General features: G+C 46.1%; 1 protein-coding gene across 1 annotated transcript; it reads right to left on the bottom strand.

Moving 5' to 3' along the window:
* Nucleotides 1-1,374: 1,374 nt before the first annotated feature.
* GNB5 (G protein subunit beta 5) lies at nt 1,375-21,053 on the bottom strand. The gene is made up of 11 exons (XM_021537439.3): nt 20,823-21,053; nt 16,618-16,754; nt 15,084-15,125; nt 14,258-14,334; nt 12,662-12,794; nt 8,996-9,139; nt 5,913-6,004; nt 5,745-5,793; nt 3,176-3,272; nt 2,095-2,261; nt 1,375-1,773 (listed from the first exon to the last, which is right to left on the bottom strand). Exons 1-11 carry the CDS (start codon nt 20,932-20,934, stop codon nt 1,762-1,764), a joined length of 1,062 nt encoding a protein of 353 aa, XP_021393114.1. The 5' UTR covers nt 20,935-21,053; the 3' UTR covers nt 1,375-1,761.
* Nucleotides 21,054-21,681: the final 628 nt, after the last annotated feature.

Genomic DNA, 21,681 nt, shown 5'->3' with positions numbered 1-21,681 from the left:
CTGGTTATGGATTCACAGAACCTAAGGTTTTCATTGATGAGGAGACTTTGTTTCTAATATGATTTTTATGTAATTGTCAAAAAAATACCACTTGCAAATAGAATGAGGATGTTATCATTAAACTCCAGTGACCAGTGAGCTTGTAAACAGGTTCATTCCAGTAAGCTTTTCTCTTGTTCCAATCTAAATATAAACCATATATATGATATATTCAGAGCTGTGCCTCACCACCTGTGTTTCGAAGGCCAGGCTGTGCAAGCCCCCAGCATTATTCCAGCTCTTTGTGCCTGTACCAGGTGAGACTCAGAGCCTGTTGGTATGAGCAAAGCTGACACATTCTAGCCCCAATAGTTTTCAATGTATGAATGCAGATATAATCTCACAATGGTTCCATAATGAATTGTATCTCATCTTTATCTGATTAAATCTTGATTCTAGAGCATCACTTCTGTGAGGGGTGGTCCTGCCAGTCCTTATGGCTTCCCCACGCTCACACAGAGCATGGGTGCTGCCAGCAATGTGGCCAGCTGTCCTGCTCTCCTGAAAACCAGTGACTCCTGGATCGGATGGAGTCATGAGCTCTGGTCAGCACAGTATCAAGCACTGGCAGGACTGTGGCTCACAGCAGATTTTCCACAGCTCACTGTTATTCATTCTCAAGTCCAACTATGACAAAACCATGTCCATGGCAGTGGGAGGTGACTGTGACAGTAAGGACTGTATGATTTCACCTGTATTTGTATGAACTTACAACTGCTCTGACATTGCAGAAGGATCTTAAGATGGGCATATACTGCTTTAATATACATTTAAGCTACATTGCCTTGCCAAAGTTGTATGAACTGCTCAAAATGCAAATAAGAATTATGGTCATAGAATGACTATGACTGACTTGGAAAAGATTTCACCATCAGTATAATGGCGCTTAATGCTTAGCCTGCAGTATCCCTTAGTGCTCAGCATGTAGTATTTCTTTAAGTAAAAGAAAATTCACTCACCAAGTGATACAATTAAAAATTTCTAAGAAACTACTGGTTAAGTATTACCTCATGATTATGTAAATCATGTTTATATCCCTCCTCTTTGCTGTTTATAAGTTTGTATATATTTAGATTCTTTATATTCAGGTAACAGAGATGAAATACTTATTTCTATCTAAAAAGACAGTAGGAAAAAACAGGGATTGAAGGGATTTTTTTCTGTACAAAAAATACATTTCTATGACAGCAGCCAGTACCTTCACAGTAGCTCCTTTGCTCCTCTACTTACCACCAAGGTTCAGTCATCCATAACACCATCATAAAGTATCAGAATTGTTTCTCTTTCCATTTTACAACACTGAAATTCAATATGCTACTATGGAATGTTTCCAAAGCCTTTTGCTATATCCTGATAAAATCAGGACTTTTTATTTTACTTTAAAAAGGAACTAAATTCATGCAAATAAATACATAATGTGCACTGAAATACTCAATTCTATGATACAGGTGACTTTGGGGAAAAGTACTTTTATAAATAATGAAACTAATTCTAATAAAAGAATATAGTTTCAAAAAAATTAAAATATTTCATTTTACTACAAGTTGATGTTTGCTACGTGTTCAAGCAGACTACATTTTTCTACCTAGTTGGGTTAATCTGTGGATTGAGTGTCGCTGTTTTGTACTGTGGTGGATATTTGATTTTGAGGAATGGCTTCTTTATGCAGTTTTTGTAGTCCAGGTTTCAGTCTTCATTTGATTCTGCATACGGGATCTCAGGTTATGCCCAGATCTGTAGATAGAGAGAGAGAGCTGAACACTCCTTTATGACCCTAACTCTCCTATCAAACCTTAAATGAACACTGGGCAGCCGATTACATTGGTGGTACAGAGTATCAGCAGCAATGATATCATGTAACCCAGCAGCAAGCTCAAACTCAGCAGTCCCGCTAGCACTTCCCGGGGGTTTTTATTTGGCTTTGCTGTTGGCGTTTTGCAGTGTTTTATACCCTCCTTAGTTCCCCTAGAGCAGTTTTCCTCTAACAACCCTTCCTCCTGACCCCCTTTCATTCAACAATTGAAGAAAGAAGCGCTCCGTTCTCCCAGCACTTACTCGGAGGGTGTGGTCCCAGGAGCCCGAGCAGAAGGCGGTCCCGTCGGGAGAGACCCGCAAGGTGCTGACACGGTTTTCATGTCCGAACAGAATGGACACGCGGGACCCCTTCAGCACATCCCAGACATTGATGGTGTAATCGTTATAGCCTGCGAACAGCAGGCGACCTGCAGAGACAATGAGATTTTACACTGTGAGCTCCTGGCGTGCCTTGCCACAAGCCACCCTGTGACCGCTGCTTGCCCGGGCCGCTGTGCCCTCGTGGGACAGCCCTGCCGCTGCTGAGCTGCCCAGCCTAATGCTGAAACAGTTAATTAGCTAAAAGCACTGTAAATTTTAGTTAAATTACATAGAATGTAATCGTGACAGACTGAACAGCACTTAACAGTTATTGCAGGGTAATACTACTTAACTCAGACCTTACACAGAAGTTGAATAGAAATGCTTGAATGATTAACAATTTGGTAAGACAATTTGGTAATTGATTCACTGCCAAAGGGACAAGCTGTGGTGCTTGTGACCATGACAGAGACGTTTGCCTCAGCTCCGGGAGGAGGGCAGTATGTACACCACCCACTCACCCCACCCAGGGTGACTGGGGAGCTCTGCAGTTGTGCTGGGACAGGAGAGACAAGACTCGAGCTTGTCTCAGGGTCTGTAGTGAAAAGTGGCAATGTCTCTTTCTTCATACCCCTCTAATATACTTTTACTATTAATCATTTGTTATCCTTTTAAAAACTATTTATGTAACTGCACTTCATAGTTAGCTGCATTTCACGTTGCCTTTGAAATGTTTTTCATTATTATTGTGAAACTCTAGCCCAGCTGTAGTTAATGGCAAAATATTTCCTGCCTTCAGTAGGGCCAGGAAAATACTTTTCATCACTACAACGAAGCAATAGCCAGCTAGGTTATTTAAAGAGTAATTATTTTTACAGAAACAAAAGAAAGCTTCCATGCATTTGGTACTTATTACTTTTGATAACTTTTAAGAATGAACATTTTATCAAATTAAACTGAAAAATTCTACAGGTCCCCTCAAATCTCAACACTAAAATAACCTCCAAAGTTCAAGTCTCACCACTGAGAGAGAAGTCCACACTGGATGCTCCAAAAATGATGCTCTCTTTGGAATAAATTGCTACTTCTCTGTCTGCACGAAGGTCATATAAACGACACTAGGATTAGAACAAAACCAACACACATGCCTCAGTAAATACTGGAAGCACTGGCTACAATATTTGGAAAAAAATGGGAGTGGGAAGTGCAGCCTAACTGACATCACAGGAAGTGGCTGCTTAGCTTCTTTCCTTCTGCTTCTTTTTGCTTCCTCCTTTCCTTCTGCTTCTGGCTGCTCTAACTGGGATCCTCTAACAGGGATCTAAGCAACCCAAGGCTTAGAAGAAGAAGAAAGGAAGAACTTTCTTTTTCAAGCCACTTCTCTAAGCCTCCTGCCTATTCTAGAAAGACACGAGTGGTGAATTTTGGGCCATGGCACCCACTGGAGTCCCCTGACCCTCCTGCTTCCCCCTCTGTGGTTTATCAGGGCACCCTGCTGCTGGGGGAGGTGCATGTGGAGACAATATCTTAAACAACAGTTTAGCCACAGCTGGAGCCTGGGAGATGGGATCAAATCTCTAATCACTGCTGAGTTCATGGACCATGTGGCACAGAGGAGCTTGGGTAGTAGTCCTGGCTCTGAGTAAAGCAAACAGAGAGCAAACAGCCTCTGCCCTTCTGGGAGGCCTCTCTGTTTGAAAAACCTATGTGAAAATAATTCAAGTGAAATAATACATTTTAATGCACATCTCTGGTTTTCATTTCTCATGGAAAATTCCAAATCACCTCTAACAACCTATACTTCCTGTTTTTATCATTTGCCAGCAAAGTTTGGCTTGTTTGACATCGAAATCATGTATCAGACTTCACTGCCAGACTTCAGACTTCACTGCCATGTAGAAAGGCAGTCTGTTAGCCCTGAAATCAAAATGCACTTTTGAAACTATGTGAACTGAAACCCCTATTCAATAAGTTAAGCTTAAGCAAACACTGGCCAGATGGGATTGCTAATATTAAGACTTTACTATTGAAAAATGGCTGGTATTCAAGTCTGCACATAAAGAGGGGGCTGTTTGATTTGTAGGGCAGTGGGGAGCTGCCAGGTATGTGCAGTCCAGTCTCCCAGTGCTCCACACAGATGAATAATTTAATCAGACTGTCCTGACAGGGAGCTGGGGTCACTGCAGATGACAATAGTGTCATCTAAGCATCTTTTATGGATTACTTCCAGTCAGGATTATCTGCTCCTCAGAATCCCTAACTATATAAATCAGGTCAAGGATATCACTCTGTAACACTGCAAAAACAAACCCCTTCATTTAAAGAGTGAGGTAGCTGGAAACTGCCAAAACCTCTGTCAGAAGTATAGAGGTGGAATTTCTCATTCTCCTGCTTGAGTCAGGGTGTCAAAAATGGGTAAAAAAGAAAAAAAATCAAATCAATTAGTAAGAACGTGTGATATTGGATTTTAAAAGAGAGTGTTTCCACTGGAATTTAATGGACAATTTCTCTCTATCACTCCCTCAGCATCTCAAGAGCTCACAGTACTGCATCCAAGTGTGCAGAGAGCCACTTGGCTCACCACAGGGCTAGAGGTATTAACTTCTAATCACTGTTTTTAAAACATAAAATCAGGGTCACTCTCTCCAAAGAGCCTTGGAATGTCTCCCCACCCAATGAAGACAAAAGGAATGTTTCTGTCGAGTTTAGCTAGCATTGGAGCAGACTCAAAACATGCTCTGAGGGCAGAGTACTTTAGATAAAGTCTTTGCTCCCAGGTGACTCAGTGTGATGTTTGAATAAACAGGAGAAATAAGGTGCCAGGTGCCTCCCCATCATCTGCTCTCATGATACACTTAACTCCAGCTCAGGCCGTGCAGGGCTGTGGTGGGGCAGAGCCTGGTCCCCCGAGGGACAGGCCAGCTGCTGGGAGGGCCATCAGCCCTGAGCATCACTCAGGGGCACAGGGCACCCGGAGGTAAATGGCATTTTGTATACATTGTGTTGATCACATTTACCAGTCAATGCATTCTGAGCCCCTCCTAGCAGATTGCTCATAGATAAGTAAGATCCATTAAGGGCTGATGTGTGATCTAGGATGACCTGAATGCAGTGACTCACTGCAGTGACTGTGGCCAAGGCCACCCTGGTGCTGCAGAGGCCAGCTACCCTCATCTGCCCTGCTCTGCCCTGAGCCCATGGCCCCTCTGCTTTCTGGGACATGCTGACACAAGCTGCAGCATTTCAGCTGGTTCCTCCCGTCTGTGCCCAAGAGCTATGTGAAGCCAAATATCTTCCAGTAAGACAACTAATGTTAGTCATGAAACTTCAGACATAGAGAATTTGAAATGAGTATTTGGACAATATCTCTTCTAGAGAAGTTTGCAGAAGTGACCTACAGTGTTATGTGATTTTCCCTAGAACATTATATATGGTATTTAGTATCTTATCTTGCAGGATTTCTGCAAATTTGGTGTCACAGGCCCAGTTTAGTCACTAAAAGCCCTCTGTGGATATGACCTAGTCTTTTAGGAAAATCTGACTTGGAAAGCAATAGAATTTTCCTAAATTAGGTTGCTGAATTAACATACCGTGGCATCGTCTGAACCAGAGGCAAAAGCATCTCCACTTGGATAATATCTGTGCACAAGCGAAAGAAGACCAGAACATTACATTACTTGCATGAGATCAGACTTCAGAAATAGAATCAGCACATTGCTCAACACTGCAAACGTGTCCTCTCCCAGAAACACACTGACCTGACACTGTTGATATCTGAATCGTGGGTTTCAAATGACTGCACACACTGTCCAGACCTCATGTCCCAAACCATGGCTTTCTTGTCACATCCCTAGTAAGAAAAAAAAAAAATCATTGCAGTTGTGCAAATGGTGACATTTGTCCCTCATGTGGCTGACCATCAAGCCTACTACATTCAAAGGCTCTGAACATCACAACTCCCAGAGGATTTAACCAGCTGAGCAGCCCCAGAACTGGCTGCAGTGGTACCCTCAGCTGTGCAGTTGCAGGTGGGAGCAGAGCTGCTCATGAAGGCTGGAGCTGCCCTGCACTCACAGCCCTGCTCTGCTTACGCTGCTGCCCTACCTCTGTCTGCAGCCCCACCACAGCAGAGAGCTGCACAACTGACCTGTTCCCTGACCACTTCACATGACCAAGATAAAATACCAGTACCCAGCATTTAAAGTTTTATAACTAGTTCTTTTCATACACTGAAAGAAAATTAAATCCGTGCATCCAGAGGGTTTCTTGCCCAGCCTCCTACCAGGGTTAACCCCTGTCAGGGCTCTGTGCCCACATGCTTGATGGTGTGGTTGGGATGAGAAAAACAGCATAGCAGCACTTCATCTCATCCTCAAGCCAAAACCTGCCCATCCAATCTGTGCTTTGAAAGGATCATTTAACACTCAGTGCTCAGCACCCTGAATTCTTTGGGCAAGGGCCTTGGCCCATGTAGTCTACGCTGTCTACACTGTCCTTGGGGCAAGAACCATCTCATACCCATGGGGCCACACTCTCAGCTGCAATGTCTTACTGCTGTCACAGTTGTAGAGACAGGAAAAAGAACACGGACTTTGCTTTGAAGAGTGATGGGAGATTTTAATAAAATTGCCTTTGCTGCGGAGCAGGCAGGCTGAGCTCCAGGGGCTCAGCCTCTCTGAGGCTGTGTGAGAAGAACATGGCAGGCCAGGTGGCTGCTGCCTCTGCTGAGCCAGAGCACCCTGCCCACCAGACCATGCCACACATTATTTATTTTAATCCAATATGATAGCTAATTAAACTAAACAGTTTCCTCACAATTCACATATTTATCTTTTTTTTAAAATTCTGTTGTTATAATGAAATCCTAGTGTTTTTAGTAAATATGCCATTATTTAAAAGACGTAATGCTCCTTGGCATCAGCTTGTGGTTTCTGCACTGGGGAAACCAAACAGGATAAAGAATATTTTGGACCCAGCATATTTCCCTCTCAAGCTCCACCTTAGCCCAAGCTCAGCCCTTCACATTGCTTCCATGTGCACTGTTTACTGACTCCTCTAGGAGTTTGGGGGCAAGACCAATCTGCTTTGACTCCTAAGGTTTTGAAGGAGAAACCAGCAACCACCTGTGGAGAGATGGACCCCCTGAGTGATACCAAACTCAGCTGAGGAGCCTTGCTCAGAGCTGAGCACAACAGCCTGGGACACAGCCCTGAGCTTACCTGGGAGGGCTGGAATTTAATTTAAGTCATTAAATGTAACAGCACCCACCCTACATGCTGATATACTGACATTGCTTACTCCAGCTCAAAGTTTCTGTACCACAGAGGCACGGTATTCAGGGAATCTCTTTATGCCACCATATCTTCATGCTGCTCTGCCTATACCTACCTGCACTGACACAATGTAAGACAGGTCTTCACTGTAGTGGTGTTTTGCATGTGATGAATTAAGTGAATGCCTGTAAGCACAGACATGCCCAAGCTGCTCTATCAACACAAGTATGACATATTCTCTTAGCAGTACCAGAGCTGCCTGTGATTCCTTGCCCTATAATAAGCTGAGCTGTTCCCAGGGAGAATGAACCTATCCTTTCTGGGAAGCAAGCTCGGTGACAGGAAAACCCAAGAGAAGTAATGCACTTGGATGGAATTAGCTTTCAGTCACGCTTCGGAGCAGCTGTGCTACCAGCAGGCAAGCTGGGCCAGTGTGCTGGACTCTGCTGCTGATGTGTCAGCCAAATTTGATAAAAAGAGCCAAAACAGAAGAGGTCCAGGTTTATTCTGTAGAGATAAGACCACGACTCTAAGCACCCCTAACTCATGGTTGGCACCCTCTGGCACAAGGGCCATTTCCGTCTTCAAATATAGGATCAACCATGGGCCAGTACTGGTGGGGCTCAGAAACCAGCAAGGTTATTGGTACCTGCAGCAGAGCTACCAGTAGCAACTGGCCTCTCAGCTCCTGCACACTCACTTTCTAATGTGGGAAAGACTAAGATCACCTTGAAATAGAGGTGAGCCCCATCCCACCCACCTTTATGCCTGGCCTGCCTCACTATCAGGCTGTGTGCCAATGGCTCAGCTGCCTGGGAACAGTGATCCCTCAGCAGCAGGACATGATTTGGAAGATGCCCTGACCAGCCCAGTCCTGCAGCCCCAGTGAGGTTCGTGTGCTCCTCTGCACCAGGACAGGGAGCAGAGTGTTTGACTGATGAAGGGGCTTTAAATGCCTCTGGTACCACTGGAAGGCACAGAGGACACAGCAACAGCTGAAGATGTGGCCACACCTCATCTCCCTGCTCCAGCTTGCACGAGGGGTTTGCCAGTGTCCAAGCTGCCCCTTGACTCTCAGGACATAGTGGCACGCACGTTATTTGCAACCCCACTTCAATGCCCTGAGCACAACCTGATGGCTGTCACACCCCATCTGACTCTAGAGATCTGGGCACAGGGAAGGAGCAAAGTGTGGGAACTCCTCTGCTGTTCCAGGCTCCCACCCACAGGGACTCACACCTCCACTGTGGTAGGAGCCCACTGCTCTAACTCTGAGCCTTCCCCTTCCCAGCAGAGGCGTTGTTGTGATCAAAGCTGGATTGCTTTGATGTGGGGTGGAACTTGCTAAGCAAGCAGAACTGCAGTCAGACTGGCTGGGTGGGTTTGACCCCACAGTCAGGGGTTTAATTTGCTCCAGCTTGGAAAATGTGCTTGCAATGAATGGATTGCACTGGGGCATCCAACATATACTCCAGCACTCTCTCAATAACATTGTGAACCTCCTACTTTGCTGCCTTTTCACTTCCATATTCCTTAGTTTTATATTATGAGAGAAAGCTCCTGCTTACCCCAGAGACAAATGTATTTCCCGTTTCAGAAGGGGCCAGGTCCAGGCACAAGACATCAGCTCCATGACCATGGAAACTCTGTAGAAGTTGCCCACTCTCAACATCCCATAGAGCACAAGTTCCATCTCCACTTGCTGTCAGGATCTATAGGATGTGGGAAGAAGAGTCACAGTACAAGAATCAGCAGATGACCTTTACGTGACAAAGAAACAACTGCCATTGTACTCAAGCACCAAAGGACAGCTTCAATGTAATGAAATATTAGGCAATAAATCAAAGCCATAAGCCCAATGTGAATCTAAATACAGCTCATGGATTTTATTTTTAAGGAAAAAAAGTAGAGTAAAAAAGAGAGCTGTATGGACACCACTATCCCTACACAATGTTTAATTAACAGTCCCTTTTGTGTGGTGGGGTTTGCACAACTGACAGCAGTAAGGATGTGCTGGCATTTTCATATTCCCTAAAAAGGAGGCAGAACAATACTGGTATTCTTGTTTGGTCCTGTATTTCACTCTCCATATTTAGGCTGCTGGAATTCAGCCCAGGTAAATGGAAGAACTCTTGAAGTATACCTGTTTTACTCTCTAATTTTCTTTCTTTCTGCTTGAAATAGTCAGGTTAAAGCAAATTAATTTGCTTAAGTCATGGATTTTCTGAAAGGGAAGTAAGCCTGTCTAGACAGTTGTTTGATAAGTCCATCAGCTCTCACTTGTCCTAAACCATTTGTGTGTGAAAAGGCTTGAACATACAGTGACCGAACATAGCTCACAGCTTCCCATCTGCTACAGTACTTGCACAAAGCACATGTGATCAGAGCTTGTTATTGTGGCTAAATCCTGATGATGCTCAATTGTTCAAAATTTCCCCTTGGCACCCAAAACTGTTATGCAATCACAAATCACAAATTCTGTAGGTTGAAAGAGTCCCTGTGCACTGGTGTGGAAGGAAGCAAGGGTGAACGTAGGAGGGCTCTCAGTTCTGTACACGGGTTTTTCTCATGGTTGGTGAGGAAACTCAAGTGATCCCAGTGGGTAGTTACAAGTTGAAAACAAAATTCTCTTCAAGAAGAAAATGATCACACAGTCATGAAACCATTCACAGAGTTGCATAAAGGTTAAACACTGAACATGTTTGACAGATGCTCCAAAAATTCTTCCCGTAAACAGAGGCCCGCAAAGCTGCAGAACAGACTGTTCCGAATTCTGCAGCAGGGAGATGCTAATACTCTCAGATGATAATAGCAGAAGAAAGTCCTGAATTGTCTTCCCAGCCAATTTTGAGCCTAGATGAACTCCCCTGTTCTGGGGAATGTTTGTACTTGGCTGAGGAATGAAGACTTTCAGCTCTTGTAGCACTGTGGAAAGGAATATGAAGGGAATAGGAGTGGCTAAAGGTGTAAGGGAAGTGTTTGCTGGCAACCCAGAACTCCAGCTAATGCTTAAAGAGAAATTATATGGACTAAACTTCAAGGCTGCTCCTCAGCCCTGCCACACTTGGGAGCATGGCTGCCTGCCCTATGCAAAACACTTGAGATCCCAATTAACTGCTGCTATTAATACACATGGAGCATTGTCACGTGGGGAGCATTATCACACCACAGAGCTGCAGATACCTAATTTAGGAAGTGAGGCTCCCAGGCTCTCTGCTCACTGAGGCAGGGGAGGCTCACTTTGGTTTGGGGCACTGAGAACAAAGTGTCCACATGGGAACATGATGAACAGCAAGGGTGGGATCCCCTTCTTCAGCACCCACAGCCTGGGAGTGACTCACAATGAGCCACCCCCAGATCTCCTCTCTTTCCACTGCACTGCCCAAAGCCCATGAGCATACTAAACCCTAAACTCCTACCCAGTCTTCCACGCCTCTGTGGGAAAAGTGAGCTGCAGTTTAAGACACAGTCAGGGCAGAGTTGCAGCCCTGGCAGCACCTAGGAGTGGGAGTTGTGTGGACACTGGGCTGGGAGACACCTCCACCTCATGCTGGAGCTGCTCCAGGACAGCACCACATCCCTCCTGAGAGCAGAGCTGCCCTGCACATAGCTGGCAGAGCTCCTGCACAATGTACTTGTTGCACTATGCACTCTCAGAGTTACTGAATAGTTTTAATTCTCAATCGTTTTAATTCTGATGCCTTTATGTAAATGAAAAAAAGATAATAAATCTGGGATTCTCTAGGATCTGCTACATAAGTGTCCTAAGAGAAGCTTGGCCAACCTGTTGCTTGAATTTGTTTGAATAATAACATGCAGCGCCATAAATGATCACTTCTAAACCTAGCAATCACAAGAAAACTTCTTTTTAAAAACCTCAGAAAAATTTCTGACTTGCTAAATATAAAGCTTAATCCACTAAAAAAAAAGGTTTATAAATATAAACTTAATCCACTGTGACTTACAGCAGTAATACATGACCTTCAATATCAATGCAGTTTGCTGTATTTAAAATGGAAAAAAAATCCCAACTTTTCTTTCCTTTTTATTATGAAAAAAAAATTGCTATTTTTCCTGTCATAGGATTTAATCTCAAAGCATTTAAGTATAGACAAGAAAATAGAAAACTGGGTTTATATCTCATCAGAAACCTTCCACTTAATGTAGACTCTAATTCCACACAGCTCCTGCACGGGAAGGTCAGGGCTAAGCAAGCCTGAGTGCTGGGTACCTCCACCACTTGTTTCCATGGCAATGGACTTAAATTAGCACCTCAGAGTCATTACAGAAACCAGAGAGTGACAAACAACAACATACTCTCAGCTTCACATGTCCTGAAATAGAAGCAATGAGAGCTGATATTTCCTTCAGAAGAGCTCCAAATATCTGGAAGAAGGGAACATGGTATTCCCTTTCCAGCAGCTCTACTGACATTGAGAGCTATAAAAATGCTCCATTCTGCCACTTATTTTGCTGCAGAGCTGCACTAAGAAGAGCTTTAATTAAATTCAGAAACCAGAGAGGACAAGGGGATTATCCTGGCTCCTTTCATCATCCTCTGTGTTCCTAGAGAAAGAGACCTTTGAGATATTCAATAGAGAGGAAAGCTGGCTTGGTCTCAGATCTGCATTCAGTTCATGGCTTTGCCATCACCTCCCATTGTGGGCCCCTGTGCTCCACCCCACTGCCTGTGATATGGGAACAGCATCACTCCTTTCCCTCGAGGGAACACAGCACTGCATGTAGAAACAGCAGGTATGGCCCTGTGGGGCCATCCTCAAGCTCAATTGTATTACTTGGTACAAATAAAAAATACTTTCAATGAAAGTAAAAGCAAATGTTGCCGGATGTCCGGGACAAAGCAGGCAAACAATACAGTCACCATCAGCTGGCACAGACCCAACCCAGTCCTGGCTGAGCCAGGTTTCAACTGTTTGCAGTAGTCTGGGCTCCTAAAAGCACAAAGTGGGGAGCAGAGAGCATACAGGTATCAGCAAGCTCCGTCTGCAGAAGCCACAGGCCTTTGCAGGGACAGCCTGGCCACAGGCTCTGACAAGCATTTCCTTACAGCAGCTTCTGCAGCGCCTTCATTGCCCCCGTGAGGATGTTCCAGAAGCCCCTGCAAGAGCAGGACATGGCCCTGGGTGCCCCAGGAGCAAGGAAGGACACGTGCACTGCACCTGTGTGCAGCTCCAGTTAGGTGATGGTGAGCAGCGGGTAGGGAATGCATTTACCTGCATGTCTGAGTTAGTGAAGCTGCAGGCAGACAAGTAGTTCGTATGCATTGCAACAGATTTCTTCTTTGCAGCCATATTTTCATTTTTTTCAAATGTCAGAGGGTACACAGAACACTTGTTGTCCAGGCCACTGAAGAGAGTAATAATAGCAGTAACAGAGAGAGGAAAACTGGTTAAAACTGCAACGACAAAAGGCGAGTGGTGATAAGGACACCACCTGTCAGGGCTGTGCTGCCAAACCCTTACAAGTACCGACTTCCCTGTATTGTGCTGTGTGGGATCTCCCTGTGCAGGGAAGCCCCAGCTGCCTCACCAGCCTGGCTGCTGTACAGAACTCGAACAGCTGCGCCTCAGTATTCTTCACCCTTATCGAGTTTATAAATGGCACTGAATGAAACCTCACGAAAGTAAAAACTGGGAGGTGACAGCAGCCACCTCAGGGTTAATGTTTCACATACTGCCAAACTGCCATTTTTCTGCTGATATCTGTCATGGCAAAGATCAGTATTTCAGCATCACCTACCTTATCAAATGCGACATAGCTCCTATAGAAGAGACAGCATAGCTAATAGTGGGTGTGAAGACAAAACTTATAGACCAGTTTGGGAAAAAGCTAACAGAAGCACTGACCTCTGTAGCTACTGCCCTGCTCCTGAACAGTTGTACCAGTTAAGCTGTGTCAGACCCAGGACCCATTTCTTATATCTGCCCCTTTTCTAGAGCTGTGGTAGATCAGTCCTGCCCTGATCCCCAGGATCCTAGCACACCACCAGCTGCTGGTTCTGTGCCTTACATTATGTGCATGGCACTTAACTGACAGCACAACAGAAATACAGAATTAGGTGCAATGTATACATGCACTCCCTGTCTCTGCTGCAAGTGTAAAGACAGAGCTTGCTTGCCATTCTTTGGGTTCTAGTCAAAAAGTTTGCAGACTCCTTTCCACACACAGAGTCTGCTTCTCTGTCTCAGTCTGCTGCGTTCTATTTCCAAGCTGCACACTGAAGTCTCCCTTTGTTCCTTTCTCTCGCCTCAAGCTTACTTTGTCTGATCCACCCAGTTCCTTCTTACAAGAACGTTTCATCTCTTTGTTTTTTCCCCTATATAAACTTATTTTTTTTCAAACCTGAACCCTCAGGAAACAATAAGATTATAAAGGATGGGATTACTTCTCCCTAGCCCATTTTAGCAAGATCTATTCACATACTCGTAATCATTAATGATAAACCTCTATGTCAAAAAAAGTGAGTGCAAAGTAAGAATACAACTAAAACCTCTTTCCTTTAGAAAATATATACAACATAGACAACTACACTAGGAAAGGGAAGTTGTATTCATGCAGAATTCCTAAACCATGATATAAATGCTGAAAGAGGATCATTTTCCATGCTTACACAACAAATGTTATTGCACTGAAGTCAGTGGAGATAATGTGTACAAGCCATTATGGAAATAGAATCAGAGGCACTGAATGTAGACCTTCCACCCACAACCACAGCACGCAAACTTCTATCTGTCAGCTTCTGAAGCCACCAGGACACTGCAGCAAATCCAGCTTCTCTGTGTAAGCTGCTGTGGAAACTGGGAACTTACCCACAAGCAATGGCACATCCAGAAGGGGCATAGGCACATGCCATCACCCAGGTACACGGCATCGTCACGGCGTGTTCCTGAAACACAGCATCCCTTTAGACTGGGACCTCACTGCTCCTCTAGTCCATGCAAGGAAAACAGTGGGAGTAGTAAGTTCAGTATTTCTGTAGGACATCCTTAGGGTCAGTGCAAGCTTTAGGTATTTCCCCAAGCCATAACTCATAGGTAAGTCTGCAATCCTGACTGCTCAACACAGCAGAGCAACAGGAGGATGGCCAGTCCTTCTCTGACACTTTCCACCTTATTTATGAACCCCAAACTGATCACAGAGCATGTTTTATTGGGTCATCCAGTGCTGTGAAAGGTCCCCACTGCTGCACATGTAAAAGTGATTTAAAAACAAGTAGTTTTTCCTCATCTGTATGGTGCAGGGTGCCACGAGGCAGCCCAGACAGGGCTTGGAGGAGCAGTGGCACCATTTCACAGTGAACACCACAGCTGAAAAATCTCCAGATCACACACAGCACCTGCTACAGGGGTGCTCAGGAAAAGTTCCTATTTTGCTGGCTGGGCTTTGCCTCCCTTGTAAGCAAAGGGGTTGGATCAGAGCCTCCCACTGGAGACCATGAAACCCCAGTGCTGATAGGAACTTTGCTCAGAAGCAGGTCAAGGAATGTGATTTGCCCTGGGCTCCTTTTTTTGGGGTGCTAGTGGAAGTCTGCATTTTATCCCATTATCCCACTGTCTCCAGTGACACTTGTGAGCCCTTCACCTCATCCCACTGTCATTTTCCCTAGGCACAGAATTTTGCTGAAGTTTCACTTACTTTGTTGGTAGTGAAGGAATCCCACACGATCACCTTCCCATCCTAAATGAAAGCAGAGAGAAAGAGAAACTGAGGCCTTCCAGAGATGTGGCTGCTTCCCAGCTTGGAGAAAACTCTGCTGCTCATTTCCTCTCCCCAGTCTGTTATGTCCTTTTGTTTCCATTTTAACAACAGCACAGTGGTCACAGTGAAGCACCAAGGAGACACTTCTCAGTAGTGCTGTTGTATCTACCACAAGGGAAGTGTATCCTCCTCTCTGAGATGACTCATGTTTGATTAAAAGACCAATTTATTTTTCAATTTTTTTCTTTTCCCGCTTAATGGCTTCATGAGTACTCCTTTCACCTGTAGCACATGACATGGACAGGGCCATCTCCTCAGGAACCTGCCACCTGTAAGCCCTCACTTGCCTGAATTGATTGTTTATGGATATTGCACTGTTTGTTCATCTTCCCTTTCCAGTCTGATCCTGGTTTTCCCTTTACTTGTCACTACACTTACTCAACCTTCAATTATCCATTATACAACCAGTTAAATAGCCATCACAGAACCTTCTACAGAGAGCAGCACAATCACTTGGCGTACACTGGCTACACTCGTGCCAGATACTTTGCCTTGTGCACATAAAATTGTAATCTTCCCTGTATCATGAAAGTGAAATGTTTATTACTGAGCAACAACTGCTTCTGTACCTAGACTTACAGTTCTTAAAATAGAGTAAAAAGTGCATTTCAATTTGTCTGTTCAGTTTTCTGATCTACACACTAACATTTTAACCACTTTAAAATGTGTGACATTAAATATTTAAATTATTCTCTTTGCTGATATCACCATGAATGGTAAAAACTCACAGTAAGTGAAGGTGGCTTGCAATGCAGATTGCCTATTTTTATCCCTCAAGTGAGACCCCTGACAGATTTCATGTAGGTCAGTGAACAGCTGTGAGATGCAACAAGCTCACTCACTGCCATACTGGGCTCAGGATGAACCAGGGGATCTAGAAAGTAATTATCTCATTACCTCCTCCAGCTTTTCAGACTGGTCTTGAGCAGGTGTTAGGACTGTTTCTCAAAATTCTCAACTAAATGCAATAGTTCTGGCAGGATATCTGAGGCTTCAAGGATATCTGAGGATATCAATCGTACAGACTGCGAAGAAATTTCTGTGCATAGAAATCTCTAAAAGAATCAACATCTCTTTTCCTGATTATTTTCTCTGAACACACAACCTGAAAAATTAGCTAAGTATTTAATCAGTAAAGAACAAGGAAATAAATGTAGCCTCACATAAGTCTATTTTTTTATTGTAGGAGGGAATATGGGAAAATCTGTGGATTACTGGACAAGAGATATTTAGGGTATTAGCTACAAGAGTTGTACCAATGATTCAAAGGTTAGATTTACACTCTCTGAACAAATACATTGCCAATGAACTTCTTTCAGGGCATCCTGAAAACATTTACAGTAATCCCAGGTATCAGCTGATAGGAGTGGCACACAGCACAGCAAGATTTGTATAGTGCTCAACAGCATACCTGGGAAGAGCTCACAATTCTTCTCTTGTCTTTGCACCAGTCCATACAGAGAACTTTGTTTCCATGGCCCTTCAGGGTCCTCCTGGTCTTCATCACAAACTGTCCCAGTGCCTCCACACGCTCTGCCACCTGATGAACTGCAAACAGCTGATGGTTAGAGAGCCCTTCATCAAAGCTCTGCCCTGGCTAATATCTGTTTATGAGTAATGCCCCTGGAGGGATTCATCCATGGAGTTTGAATCCATGCTGCAGTGAGCTCTGCCTCAGAGCTGGCAGGTGGCTAACACCCAGGTGGGCAGCACAGGAACATATTCACCAGATAAAGACAGGGATTAATTCACTCAGGGTTGAATTCCAGGGATGTAGCAGCTGAAGCTCTTGCAGACCATCCCACCCAAATATAACTAGAAAACAGATTACCCCTTTCCCCCTCTTTACTGGGAAATGTTCAGGCCTGCAGGTGGACAGTCAGGTGCTCTGGAGGTGAGACTCCCAGCTGCAGCACTGTGGTGGTGCAGTGAGTACAGGTACTGGCCACGGGCACTGGTGACTCTGCTGTGCCATCCCTCTGGTGCAGATGGAGGAGAAGGGCCAGGACACAGCTCTGAGTGAGCAGGAAGCTGGACATTTGCTGTAAGAGTGCACTACCCAACCTTTCAACATCAAGGGATGGATGGACATTTTTGGGATGTCCCTACTACAAAAGAGGGAAACAGGGCAGGCAAGCAACCTTCCTGAGCAGCATCCTCTGGTGGAGAAGTCAGTTCTTTCACACCTCATTTAACAACAGTACTTTCAGCTGATGTTCTTTAAAACCCAACAAATTTACATTTCTTTTTGTGCAAACTGACTTTGACATAAAATTCATGCAGCTGACACAACTGAAAGGTGTCTCATATAACCCTGATGCCTCAAACTGGGGTCATCTGTAAATGTGTGGGAGAAAATGTCATCTGAGGAAACCTATTTGCACTGCTCCAGTGTGTTCATCCAGGGTGGAGCTGAGTAGGGCCAGGATTTATCTCAGCACCCAGGGGCAGCTCTTCACACACAGGGAGGTTGAGCCTCACTTCAAGTCCCTCAGCAGAGTAGAGATCCTGAGGCTGGAGACTGGCACCAGAGTTAAAATTTACACTGTCTAGAGGAGAGCTGATAGGATTCCAGCCCTTCCTGTGTTGTGTGGCTGCCCACACCAAAACCTAAGATGATCCAGCTGCTGCTGGTTGTGGGATCAATGCCTGGCTCAAACCTTCTGAAATAAAGGGAGAAGCTCACAGGCTTTAATGAGCTGGAAGAGGAAATTTTGAGCTTTTCACTGCCCTGCTGGAGACGGAGTTCACCCCGTGGCAGGTGGTGCTTTGGAGCTGCCTTGCTACTTCACCCTTCATCACTTTTCTGGGGCTGAAGGAAAGCTCACAGGCTGGGAAGGGCTGTGACAGTGACAGAGCCACATCCTGAACTTACAGATCATTTCTTGGCACAGGCTCAGTGAAGCAATTTCTGCCCAAGGCAGAAACTGATTTCTAGTGGATTGCCTCTTCAAGAGTTGTCTTTCAAAGCCACCAGCCCCACAGGCTGTGCCAGAATAATGCTGTCAGCTGAAATCTCTGCTCAATCAGTCTCCCTGAGCCAGGGGACAAGCACTGTCCACCATTCCTCACCATCTGTCCCTAAGTCAGAAGCAAGTTTCTGAGAAAGTACTACATAAACCCACTGAGGAAAAGATACATTACCCCTCCTACTGCCCAGAGAAACCTGCCAAATGATTCCATCAAAAGAGATGAAAACACAGGACAGGAGGTTATCATGGCAGCTGGAAAGAGAATATCTGAAAAAAACAAACCTTTCACAGACACTGGACAAACTGTTCCCATTATGTCAGTGAAGCTGAGATTCTATGAAATTGTCTGGTCTAGCTTCACTGATTCTCTGAGGATGCTTATCTCCAACCACAGCCACAACAATCCTGCTCCTGCCTAGCACAGGTTTGAAAGTCAGATAGTTATTTTTAACCATTCACCAACATTGTTCAAAGATAGTCAAAAATCAGAAAAATATATTAGCTAAAGCCAGTAAACAGCTTGAGTCCCAATAAAGCTGCCTATTTTTCTTAAAAATATTGTTTGGTCTGGACAGGAGGTGTGGAATTGATGGGTCTTGGGTCTTTGATATTTTCAGTGTTGAGTCTAATGGTCTCTCTGGCCTTAAAAATTCATGGATTGCACAAACAGAACAAACTTTTGTCTACACCTAAAATTTTAAGCTCTTGAATCGACTCCTGAAAATTATAACATTGCAAATCAAATGCATATTTGGCATTTCCATTTTCTAAGCACATTTTTGGGAGCTGCTGTTCAGAACCAATTGAACAAATAAGGGCAATCTATTTCAGCCAGCTATTTCTTTTGGGAACCACAGAGGGAAAGTCATGATCCAAGCAAAAAAATGCACAAGATGCAATTTTAGATTAGGGGAAAAAAGCCCAAACCAATCAAGCAAAAATCAGAAATGATGCCTTATTCTGAAACTTACAAACGCTGCAGAAATACTACTTGGAAATAATTTAAGTGTAAAAAAGCTCTGATACAGAATCAATGATATAAAATATCCTAAGGGAGCATTGTTTTACAGCAGCATAACAATTTTGTCTTAGAAATGCTGTAATGGCTTTGCAAACACAGCTTTCCAATGGAAATTAACAGATTTTATATATGATAAAGAATATCCCATGACTATCAATGGCACACAAAGTTACAGTACCACTGTAATCATAGGTAAAATTTTGTGAGCAAACATAGGTTTAAGAATATTCTTAAGAGGTCTGTTAACCAAAGACCCTGCCACTTCTGATACAGAAATGGTACTATAGGAATATGGTCATTTATGGTAATGTTTCTGTAATGAGGATGTTTCTGTTTAACTATTTTGATTAACAGGACATTAATATAACATAATTGTCTAACTTAGACAAGAAAATGTTCTGTTTATTGCAGAATATATTTATTTTATTGCAATCCTTCCCAACCTGAAAATCAAGTGTTTTTCATTCTTACAAAACACTAAGAACTAAGCCACTGGATAGAAGCTCGGATACCTTTTCAGTGCTTAAAGCATCCAAACACATGAAAGAAAAGTTTTAATGACCCACTAATATTTCTAATAGAGTGAGCTACATGATTTCAGAGAGAAACAGTAACTTACATGTTTTTCTAAAAAAACAAAACCAGAAAAAAAAAAAAACCAAACCCGAACAACCCTGCAATGTATCATTGTAATTATAGAATGAAATCATGAAAATAGACGGATTTTTTGTATCTCAGAACTTGTGAACGCCTATTTGAAAAGCTCCATTAAGGTAAGGTGAGCTTCTTTCCTGAAGGGGGAAGGGGACAGGGGGAGGCCCGGGCTGAGGTCTGTCCATCGCAACTCCGGTGGGTTGTCCCTGGATCCTGAAGCTGCAGCTGATAACGGAGATTTCCACACTGACAGCTCCAGCACTGACTCACCCGCACCTCGCAATCAGCACTGCATCCCTGCACCTTGTGTCCCTGGCAGAAGGGGGGCAGAGGAGCTGGGTTTGGAAACAACGCTCCTTTTAAAGCCCTTCCACACCTCGGGTGAAACCCCGGCCTCAGTAAAGCGAATTCCCATTAACTTCCACCCGGCTGGGGCTCACCCCGGCCGCTGACACTGCCCCCGAGCGCTGCGGGCCAATGCCGGGCGGTACCGAGGGGATTTCAGGCTCCCCGCCCGGCTCCCAGCCCCGCCGGCCCGGGCCGGAGCTCCGTGGGGCCGGGGATGCTGCGGGGCCGTGCCCGGCCCGAGGCCTGCCCCGCACCCGGGAGCCGCGGGCTCGGCGGGGCCCGCCCGGCCCGGGGCACGGCGGGCTCATCCCGGCCCGGGGCAGGCTGGGCTCATCCCGGCCCGGGGCACGGCTGGGCTCATCCCGGCCCGGGGCAGGCTGGGCTCATCCCGGCCCGGGGCACGGCTGGGCTCATCCCGGCCCGGGGCAGGCTGGGCTCCGCCCGGCCCGGGGCAGGCTGGGCTCATCCCGGCCCGGGGCAGGCTGGGCTCATCCCGGCCCGGGGCAGGCTGGGCTCAGCCCGGCCCGGGGCCCGCCCTGTCCGCCGCAGGGCCCGGGGCAGCGCCGCCGCTCCCGGCCCGGCCCCGGCCCGGCCCCGCCGCCCTTGCCCGGCCCCACTCACGCTCCACGTCGTGCAGCTTGGCCCGCTCCTCCTCCAGCTTGCCCTTCAGGCTCTCGGCCTCGCTCTTCAGCGACGCCAGGGTCTCGTTCTCGTGCAGCCCCTCGGTTGCCATCTTTGCAAAGGAAGCGGGGAGAGCGGGGATGAGAGCGGCAGGGAGGAGGAGTTTGCCAGCCCGGCTCTCGGGGATGCTGCGGCGGCTCCTGCTGCCTCAGCAACGGCGCCGGAGCCGGCCCGGGCTCCCCTCCCCTCCCCGCTGACGTCCAGGCCAGTCCTGAGCACGCACACCGTGGGGACCGGCATCCCCGCTGCTGCCGGCTGCAGCATCCCCGGCGCTGCCGGCTGCAGCATCCCCGGTCCTGCCGGCTGCAGCATCCCCGGTCCTGCCGGCTGCAGCATCCCCGGTCCTGCCGGCTGCAGCATCCCCGCTGCTGCCGGCTGCAGCATTCCCGGTCATGCCGGCTGCAGCATCCCCGCTGCTGCCGGCTGCAGCATCCCCGGTCCTGCCGGCTGCAGCATCCCCGGCGCTGCCGGCTGCAGCATCCCCGGTCCTGCCGGCTGCAGCATCCCCGGCGCTGCCGGCTGCAGCATCCCCGGTCCTGCCGGCTGCAGCATCCCCGGCGCTGCCGGCTGCAGCATCCCCGGCGCTGCCGGCTGCAGCATCCCCGGCGCTGCCGGCTGCAGCATCCCCTGATCCAGTATCCCCGTGGTCTCCAGGCCGGCAACTGGGACCAGTCTCACCTCCTGCCTCGTTCCTAAACATATCCCAGACCCTCTTCAAAGCCCAGAGGTTTCATTTCCCCAGAAACACATGTTGTTGGATTTTTCTGCTGCATGCCTAAACTTGTCTGTACAAGTTGCA

This window comes from Lonchura striata, chromosome 11 (genome assembly GCF_046129695.1).
Source record: "Lonchura striata isolate bLonStr1 chromosome 11, bLonStr1.mat, whole genome shotgun sequence".
Classification (NCBI taxonomy): domain Eukaryota; kingdom Metazoa; phylum Chordata; class Aves; order Passeriformes; family Estrildidae; genus Lonchura; species Lonchura striata.
This window is presented reverse-complemented; position numbering and strand designations above follow the sequence as displayed.

Bases quoted from the DNA above. Each gene is read 5' to 3' on its own strand.
- GNB5 (XM_021537439.3), bottom strand. From the start codon at position 20,934: ATGGCAACCGAGGGGCTGCACGAGAACGAGACCCTGGCGTCGCTGAAG. The intron at 12,795-14,257 runs GTAAGTTCCCAG...TACTCTCTTCAG, and splicing joins GGATGTGCCATTGCTTGTGG to TGGCCTGGACAACAAGTGTT. The intron at 6,005-8,995 runs GTAAGCAGGAGC...TTTTCTTACTAG, and splicing joins GAAATACATTTGTCTCTGGG to GGATGTGACAAGAAAGCCAT.